Source organism: Branchiostoma belcheri, unplaced genomic scaffold (assembly GCF_001625305.1).
Source record: "Branchiostoma belcheri isolate BF01 breed outbred unplaced genomic scaffold, Haploidv18h27 scaffold153, whole genome shotgun sequence".
NCBI lineage: Eukaryota > Metazoa > Chordata > Leptocardii > Amphioxiformes > Branchiostomatidae > Branchiostoma > Branchiostoma belcheri.
In genome coordinates this window covers 132798-141826 of record NW_017802969.1, presented here as the reverse complement: position 1 = coordinate 141826, position 9029 = coordinate 132798, and the positions used below count along the sequence as shown (strand labels likewise).

The window sequence follows — 9029 nt, the reverse complement described above, 5'->3', positions numbered from 1 at the left end:
CTGGCAAGCCATCGCCGCCGACCTTAATCCGAAGGGGAATGACGTGTCATAGTAGAAGTTGTCCCGCCAGGTGAAACCCAACAGGTGGTAGTCATGAGGATCCACAGGTAACTGACGGTAGGCACGGCTGAGGTCTCTCTTAAACAACAAGCAACCGGGACCTTTCTGTTTAATCAACGATTCAAACGCGTCGTGACTGGGGAGCGTGAGGTGTAAGGGATCTCCCAGGTACTGCGTAGATGAAATACCATCGTTGACCGAAGACCCGTGCGGGAAACTTAAGTCGACCACTACCCGTCGTTCTCCGTCGCTGCCCTTCGGAACCGTCTGGAGTGGGGATGTGACGAAGTGGTTCTCGAACGGTGGTAGTGGATAAGGTCCCTGTGTAGCTCCCAGGTCAACCTCCTTGTTGACATATCTATCTACGGCGTCGCTATAGGTTCTAGCAGTGTTGTGGTTCCGCCTGGAAGACACAGGTAAAGTCTGCAAATCGTAACCAATAGGCCAGCCGTACGCTAAAAATTCCACAATGCACTTGTCGGAATAATGTTCAAGGGCTGTTCGCCAGACTGGAATCTTTAGGTGAGTCTGTAACGGGATGCGGAGGCCACAGAAGTTGTACTGACCTGAGGCGTGGACGACCTGATGCAGGAAGCTGGGTCCGTCCTGGTCTGAGCCTGCTGCTGGGCGAAACCGGGAACTGGTCGACGAGGTTAGATCGGCTGCACTCCGTGTCTGTGTGGCGGTAAGCTCAGGTGTAGAAGGCTGGTCACTGTTCACCGTCTTCGTTGGTAAGGGCTTCGGAACACGTAAGTGGGTCTGCATGCTCGCCGTCTTTGCTGGTGAGGGCTCTGGAGCATGGCAGTGGGTGTACATGCTCGCCGTCTTTGCTGGTGAGGGCTCTGGAGCATGGGAGTGGGTGTACATTCCGGCCGTCTTCGCGGGTGAGGGCTTCGGAGCGTGGGAGTGGGTGTACATGCCGGCCGTCTTCGCTGGTGAGGGCTTCAGGGCATGTGGGTGGAGGCACGCGCTCGCCGTTTTGTCTGGTAAAGGCTTCAGAGCGGGTGGGTGCTGAAGGGGGTTCGCCATCCCAGAGGGTGGGGGATTTGTTTCATGATCTGAGGAACACGAGTCTGTTGCTGAGGCAGTCAGTTGTAACAACGGGCTGGGTCTGCGTGTGACGTTTGCAGTCATCACTAGTGGGGATTGACTGGCGACGCCCGCTGTAGAAGGCATCTGCGTAGTCCTATGTCCATTCAAAGTCGATGCCGGGTTTATCAGTTCTGAAGTCTGGACTGGGCCTAGTCAGGCAAGAGTGTCCCTTGCGGCTGCGTGGTTGCCCTGTCGGCCGCGGTCCCGGTTATAAGGACAGAACTTGGCAGGGTGTCCAGCATCAACCCCAGGTCTGTGTCTGGCACAGAACTTGCAGGCATGGACGTGAAGGGTACCCGAAGCGGCTATGTGATCTGCAGAGAAGGCACAATTGTTGGCCTGGAATCTGTAGCAATACGTGCTTCTTGAGCCCCCTGCTCTCTCAACTGGTGTGGCATGACCATGTCCTACTTGTCCATCAATACTGTTGTGGTTGCGGGGGGGTCGTCGCAAATGTTCCTCCTTCAACTTGTGTACTTCTGATAAGGTAGTAGTGCTGTCTATGGTGACCAGGCCGTGCTCTACGTGTATAAACAGAATCTTGTAGAAGTTCTTAATACCGGGAAAGGAATAGGTGGGAACGTCGAGCATGAGCCCTTTCAAAATATGGCCCCTGTTTTGACTCTCCATGGGATTTGTATGGGGACTTAGAATGATGGCCATTTCGCCAGCCACAAGTTGATCTAAAGTCAGAGAGTCATGAGTGATGGTGGTGTTGGCAGAGAAGACGAATTCATGCGGCCAGTTCACTTCTCGAACTACTCTGTCATGTGCTTTTCTCGAAAGACCGCTACTGAGCTTCTTACCTTGGGCCGGCGGGTGCGCGTCCTCGTCAGAGACGTATTGAAGGTTGAACTGCATGGGACGTCCGTCAGAGCTTCGGATCGTATCGGCGACGTGAGTCCCGCCTGTCTGCCTCGGGAAATGCTGTGTGAAAGTGGACGGGTCGTTATGCGCCTTGTGAAACGCCCGGACCTCACGCAAGGTTGGATAGTGGCCATCCGGTGGGGCGATGGGCTTAGGAGCTCTTGTTGAAAGGCGCTGGTGGCGGCCATCTTGAGGATCTTGCGCAAGGGCTTCTGGGATGGTCGACCGATGACCGATGACGTCGCCGTGCGTGGGGAGGGGGGTAGACGTGGATTCCGTCCGGTTTTCCAGGCCCATGTCGACCTTCATTTGCTCTATGCGTCTGGAAACGTCTAAAATTTCGTTGTCTAGCTGCTCCGCGAGGTTGTCTGTTGGAGTCGAAAGCCATTCAGGGTCGTCCTCCGCAGGAGACGCGGCGTATCGCGCGGGGAGTTTAATCTTTCTCTTGCCGGCTCCAAACATGGTCGGGGGTAAAACTCGGGACGGAGAGAGTTCCGAGGGGCCAAGGTAAACCCAGGGGAAGGAAAAAAATATAAAAAACTAGAGTCCGGGTGGTCTAAACCGAGGAGGCGTCTCTGAAAAGCGCGGGAAGTTGCAGCACACGCCCGTCTCTGTCAGCGCTATTACCCACGTTACTGCAGCGCTGCGTGGCAAACTGTAGAATGGAAGATTGTCCGTTCATGTCCCGACACGCTCTCTGCGGGGTCACGTGTTGGAGACGCATAGTCTCGCGAGAGTTTTCGTGCCAATTCCGTCATATGGTGGGACCATCTGAACATTTGCTCCTGCCCCTCCCAAGGTTGTTTCTGGAAAGGCGCCCTTTCACCGCACAGCAGCTTTGTTTTTAAATAGTGAATTTTGCGTGATATTTTTTGTTGTTTTTTGAAGTTGTTTTTCCTGATGTGGAATTCGCAATTCTAATGTGCTTAACATTACAAACCCTGGGTGCCAGCCAAGTTTACGGGCCGCTAAACCGTTTCCTTCGGCAGCCAGAAGCCCTTCGCCCGCAGACCTGAATTACCGCTGCGGTGGAATTGAGCCCGTGGGGAGGTTTCGGCCCTACAACGTTTGTAGAGCCAGTCAAACTCCCCCAGGCTAGACTCCCACGTAGCGGTAATTTACACCAGCGGGCGAAGGGCTCTTGCGGCCCGGAAAACGAGTTTGACTTCCAGGGTAAACATTACAACACTGAGACTACTTTGAAAAACGTTTTGTTGTTTCAGTCTACGACAATTTCTGTATCAAAGACCAAATACCAATCACGGCAATTTTCCTGGGTGCAAGATTCAGAAGCATTAATGTAGCACAATTATTTATTTGAAAAAGAGGGGGAGACAGAGAAAGAGTATGTGTGTGTGTGTGTGTGTGTGTGTGTGTGTGTGTGTGTGTCTGTGTGTGTGTCTGTGTGTGTGTCTGTGTGTCTGTGTGCACGTGTGTGTTGTGTATATGTGTTTGTGTGTATGTGTATGTACGTGTGTGCATGAATGTGTGTGTCTGTTATTAGCCTTTGTGTTTCAGAGTTGAGCCTGTGTGTATGTGTGTGTGTATGTGTGTGTGTGTTTGTGTGTGTGTGTATGTACATGTGTGTGCATGAATGTGTGTGTCTGTTATTTACTAGCCTTTGTGTTTCAGAGTTGAGCCTGTTTTTATGTATGTCACGGTGTGTTTGTGTATTTGCCTGTCTTTATATATGTATGTATATTTCTACAGACGTTCCCTTAGTAGAGGCGGAGGTACATGTATATCACAATAGACACAGAAACGTAGAAAGACAGGTCGGTTGGGGGCTCACAATTCGGTGGCATCTTAAAACTTTACCCATGCTTGGTGGAACGTGTGTAACGTTTTTATTTTCAGGACCAGAAAATGAAATCTCCGCGTTGTAAACTTCCTCTCATCATGTCGGGAACAGGAATAGATTGCTTAACTCTTCCTCTGGGCCTATATGTTGTTACACAACCAACTCTTTCAGTGGGTACCTAACCTGCTCAATAACGTACACTCCCTAGATACTGTACCGGCGACGGTTTGCCTTGTTTGTAGACATAGATACCCCAATATTACAGTCTTTGCCGTCCTTCAAATGCTTTTCCAAGACAGATTTTGCAGTCGGCTGATGCGGGGCTTGTGCGTGTAGATATGCCATGTTTTGTCGTGTCCTTGAGGGTGTGTGTATGTGTGCAGCCTGGTATTTCACGTTTGCCTGCTGTCTGCTTGCCAATGCGGGGGGATTATTATTATACAGACCACCCCTGGACATTAGTGCTCCCCGCGTTCTGCCATACCTACCAGCGAAGACCCTATCTCTAACCCTGTTCCTACCACCTACACGCATGCCATATGACCTAACGTTTGCCTTCCTCTGCCGTGTATGTATCTGTGGGAGTGATCTAGTACGAGGGACGGTGTTGTAGGGTAGATGTTTGCCGCCCTGTCGGGTTTGTGAAGGGAGGGCCACGTTAGCGGCAGCGGCGTAGAAAGTCACTACTTCGTCTGGGTACGCCTCAGTCCGTGTGTTCACGTAGTCCGTGTAGTACTCGTCGGGAATTTCCCAGTAAGGATTCTGTACCCCAGGCCGTGTGTTGTAGTAGTTGTAGTACGCGTCTGGGATTTCGTCGTACTCGTTCAGGTCACATTCAGCGGTCTGTGTGGCCGCATCAGTCGCGCTGACGGGACTCCCATTGACCGGGGCGTCCTCGCCACCTGCCCCGTCGAGTACCCAGCGATTCAGGGGGACGACAGGTGGCAGAGGTCGGTTGTCCTGCCGCGACGGACGGCGCTGATTTCTGATAACACAGACCACCTGCATTGCTACAAGCTCTACCCCTACTACAGCTAACACTGAGGCTATCCCTGTGGTGATCCCCACATATATGCATACTCGTACCCGCACGCGCATTGCTCCTTCCCCGGTCGCGCCCTCATAGTTCTATTTTCTATCAGGTTCGTCTGATTCCTGGCGACTTCAGTTGCCAGGGTGATAGGTTTTGTTGTGGGCAGCTGGGTCATCTTTTCTGTTGTGTCACCAGGAGTGCTGGGCACGGTCCGTGTGGTCTTTTCTACACACACGGTGACACCAGGAGTGCCAGACACGGGCGCGGTGAAGACTTGTCGGTAGGTTTCCCCCCGAGCGTCCACATGACAAGTCACGTTTATCATTTCTTCATGACCAAAGGTGCTGACATTTCTACTGTGTACATCAGCATACGATATACTTCTGTTCGCTCTATCAGGCATGATGTCTGACATAACTACAGCAAAGGTTTGGGGCAGTGATTCTACACCCATAGGGACAATTTGTAGTGCAGTGTCTCCCCCCAATGCTACTCTTACGCCACTAGAAGCTTTCCAAACCTGTGTGCACAAGTGGGTGATGTTTGAAGCGTGTTTGTCTGTTTCTGTGCTGACTGACATGGCCAGAAATGGCAGGGCATACTTCATCTGGTTTGTTGTGATGAGCTTGCGTTTTTTTCCCAAGCTGGTGGCATAGACTGATATGCTCCAGGTCGGACGGAAGTAGGTGTGAGGTATTGTAGTGTGTGTGAACGTGATATTGCACTAGTTTAGGACCTTTAGTGATACAGAAAAGCAACTGGTTAACCCTAACTGCAACTCTTAGGCCGGAATATAGGTAGTAAGAATAATCAAGTCGCCAGGTCAGTACCAAAGGAGCAGAGTTACCGAGACTAAGCAGTCTATTCCCGCCCAGTGCCAGCTTTCTTAAATTCAGCCCACTCATAGTCTCCCAAGACACACACGTTAACTCATTTCGGCTCAAGTCTAGCTTCCTGAGCCTTTCCAGTGACTGAAATGCCTGGGGGTGAATGCTTTTGATAGAATTTGATCTCAAAGACAGGTGGGCTAAGTTCAGATTGTGAAACCAAGATTTCAATGTAGAAAACGCGGCCAAAGTGTCTTGTTCTAAACCTGTGATCCCACATTCCACCAGAGCAAGGATATCGATCGTTAATGAAGGAGGAAGCCGTAGTTTCTGAACTGAGAGGACCCCAAATGTGAACCCCCTAACCGCCACGTTGCTTTTAGGGGGAAGGCATAGCGCAGTTGGCTGGGAGGAGTTCTTCTTACTACCCGCAGGTTGTGACTGTACCTCCGCGGGACACAAGACACAAATACCCTAGCCTGGTTACCAAACCTATTATAGCTCCCGAGTCCTACATCCTCTCCGCAAATAGGTCTGGACCTAGTTGATTCCCAACGAATTTTCTCCTACGTCACCAAGTAGCTGGCTCATAAATATTCATATTTTGAGCTCATAGTTGATTGGATGACCTTTGGAGGAGAACCACCGATCGGAATGCTTCGTTTTTCACGTGATCTGTTGTTTATTAACAGAGGTCACACAGGCTAGATTTCGCGCCAAGGGTCGAAGTAGTTTTGTTGGGGATCTCGAGGAAGCTCGGCCAGATGCTGCCCGAACTCCACAACTTCTGCCGATTGTGCCTGTCAAATCAGAAGATAAAAGGCACGTTGCAGCACGTAAGGAACATTTTCCACTCCTCGTTACCCAAGAAGAAGTCAAGTGGACCGCCGATTGCAGATATCTTGCGATAAGTGGTACCACGGCAGTAACACTCGCGGTGCTGGCCGCAACTGTTGCTGGAATTTGCCAGTCGCGCTTAATAAGTAGCAGGCACGGTAAGACGGTGGGGCTGTCTTTGTTACTAGTGACACGACCATGATAGTCCGACCTTATGTGAATGCAATGATTGTGTGTGTGTAATTAAAATGAACTTCGAACTTGAAGCACAGTATCTTTGTAACGGTTGATGATGCCTTGCGAGGCGACCTGCTGCGTTTTCTAGAGCTCCGCTTTCTCTAGGAGTTCTAGTTTCCTTTCTAAGCCTTTTTCCTCAGATTTTTCAAGTTATTCCGTTTCGTAACCTTCCGGCAAAGATCCCAGGATAAGGTCGAGAGTACAACACTCCTTATTCCTGCTTTGCTGAACTTTGTTTCCTGATTACTACAACGACGACAATCGCCCCCCTCCCACCGACAGCCATGAGTTATGCGTCAGCAGTCGAGAATGGCAAGGCCATAGACACCGCGCCGACGGCCCCTAACGCACCGCCAGCATCCTCATGTAAACCAGTATTCTTTCTGGAGAAGGATGTCCATGCCGTTAGTTCTTCCGAGACTTTCTTTACGAACGTCGAGGTCTACAAAGCTGTTGCGAGCCGTGTTCAAGCGTCAAACATAGCTGGAATTCAACAGGTTCGCGGCCTGTGGCGTCTCTACCTACGCGATCCAGAGGAACGTGCTTCTCTCATCGCGTCAGGGATCAGCCTCCGCGACAGGTATGTTGAAATCAGTGACAATCACTCTTTTCAACAGCGAAACGGAGTTAGAATCACAGTCCGAGATGTGCCCCTTTCCATAGACGATGGAGTTCTAGCGTCTGACCTGAAAAGCTACGGGGCTAAACTTCTCGGGCCTTTGAAACGTGAAATGCTTGACCAACTGTGAAACCGGCGACCGATTCGCCATCATGGCTATTCCGACAAACCCTACTGAGCACATTCCGAGATTTGTCGAGCTTGGGAGGCGATGGAGGGCAAGAGTGTTCTACCGAGACCAACCTAAGGACCAGGCGCGACCGCGACATGTTCCTAATGACAGCGCTCGCGTGGCTTCTACCCCTGCTCCACGTCCCCCTACCGACACCACTGCTGGGAATGAAGGATCCAGTAATGAACAGCAGAGTCGGGTCAGCACAACTTTTGTTCAGCTTGCCCCCAGCTCACCTGAAGAGGAAGATCACAGAGACAGGCCTGAGCAATCTCAGGTTAACAGAGAAAAACAGAGCCAAATCACAGACTATGCTGCACCAACAACTCGTACTAGGAACAGGGGAAGACCCCAGTCCCAGACAACGAACAAGACTACCGCACCAACCGTGGCGACGAGAAGTACCACAAAGAAGAACCAGTCTTCCACTACAACCAGCAGCATAAACTCCGACGACCAAGCAGCGATCATGAGACAACGCATCGACGACCTCGTAGAGACAAGTCGTAATGCTGCCAGTGGAACTCACATCGACACTCCTGGCAACTTCCGCAGAGTCAGCCCCGAAGACGGAGGCCTGAACTGTTAGACATGACATTACTTGGGACTCATGCTACCTGTAAGTCACACTCACTCCCATGACCTCTGAACTTAGTTTATTTTCCCTAAATGTACGCGGCTTACGCAACAAACGTAAACGAGTCAACAGAAAGCGGACATCTTCCTCCTTCAAGAGACATACTTTACCACTGATATTCTTAGTGATCTTGAATTAGATTGGAATGGCTTACAATTCCACAACTTTGGTAGCACCCATAGTCGAGGGGTCTCAATACTCCTCAGAAAAGGACTTGATGTTGATGTCTTAAAAGGTAATGATGGAAGAAAACTGATTGTTATATTGCATGATCTCTGTATTCTCAATGTTTACGCCCCCAATGATCGCACCGAGAGAGGGAAATTCTTTAGCGATCTCTGTGATTGGGTAAGGATATGTAAGATTGAAAATATGTTCCAAAGGTGGCAGAAACGTAGATTAACCCTCAACAGTACACCTTCCTGGACTGATTAATCTGTACACCTGGGGTCCGCGCGGACCCCAGAGCAGTTTTTTGCTAATTTTTAGAAATTATCAACATGCTACCAACTCAATTGTTTTGCAAACTGATGTGGGAACCTCTGTGTCCCCATTACATACAAAAATCATATATTTTGAACTTTTTCTTTTTTTTGGTGAAGAAAAGAAGATAAGAAGAAATACCCGATTTTTAAACCCATTTCAGAATGAAGGGGCTTTTGAGGCCCAACTTTGATCTCAGATAGCGGCTAAACGGCTTGCGCTAGAAGTATCAAATTTGGAGACCTTTCCTAAAAATGTCTCTGGAAAAAAGTTCATATTAGTTTGATACTAGTAAGTTGATGTTTTTTTGTGTTTCCATGGCAACAGGCAGTTTTTTTGAAATAGATGTAATTTTGGTTTAAAC

The 9029-nt window shown here is 49.9% G+C and overlaps 2 protein-coding genes and 1 pseudogene across 2 annotated transcripts; all 3 read right to left on the bottom strand.

Annotated features, from left to right (window-relative positions):
• Window positions 1-137: 137 nt before the first annotated feature.
• On the bottom strand, window positions 138-1481 carry LOC109465595 (anti-sigma-I factor RsgI2-like). The gene is made up of 2 exons (XM_019762947.1): window positions 627-1481; window positions 138-463 (listed from the first exon to the last, which is right to left on the bottom strand). Exons 1-2 carry the CDS (start codon window positions 1234-1236, stop codon window positions 423-425), a joined length of 651 nt encoding a protein of 216 aa, XP_019618506.1. The 5' UTR covers window positions 1237-1481; the 3' UTR covers window positions 138-422.
• Window positions 1306-2568, bottom strand: LOC109465576. Its single transcript, XM_019762932.1, has 2 exons — window positions 1959-2568; window positions 1306-1466 (listed from the first exon to the last, which is right to left on the bottom strand). Exons 1-2 carry the CDS (start codon window positions 2479-2481, stop codon window positions 1306-1308), a joined length of 684 nt encoding a protein of 227 aa, XP_019618491.1. The 5' UTR covers window positions 2482-2568.
• A 7-nt stretch (window positions 2569-2575) lies between these two features.
• Window positions 2576-7524, bottom strand: LOC109465575 (annotated as a pseudogene).
• Window positions 7525-9029: the final 1505 nt, after the last annotated feature.

Coding starts and splice junctions, on each gene's coding strand:
- LOC109465595 (XM_019762947.1), bottom strand. CDS start 1,236: ATGCCTTCTACAGCGGGCGTCGCCAGTCAATCCCCACTAGTGATGACT. Junction 464..626: donor TCAGGTCGTCCACGCCTCAG/GTCAGTACAACT, acceptor TGTGTCTTCCAG/GCGGAACCACAACACTGCTA.
- LOC109465576 (XM_019762932.1), bottom strand. CDS start 2,481: ATGTTTGGAGCCGGCAAGAGAAAGATTAAACTCCCCGCGCGATACGCC. Junction 1,467..1,958: donor CGCGCACCCGCCGGCCCAAG/GTAAGAAGCTCA, acceptor CCTTCTCTGCAG/ATCACATAGCCGCTTCGGGT.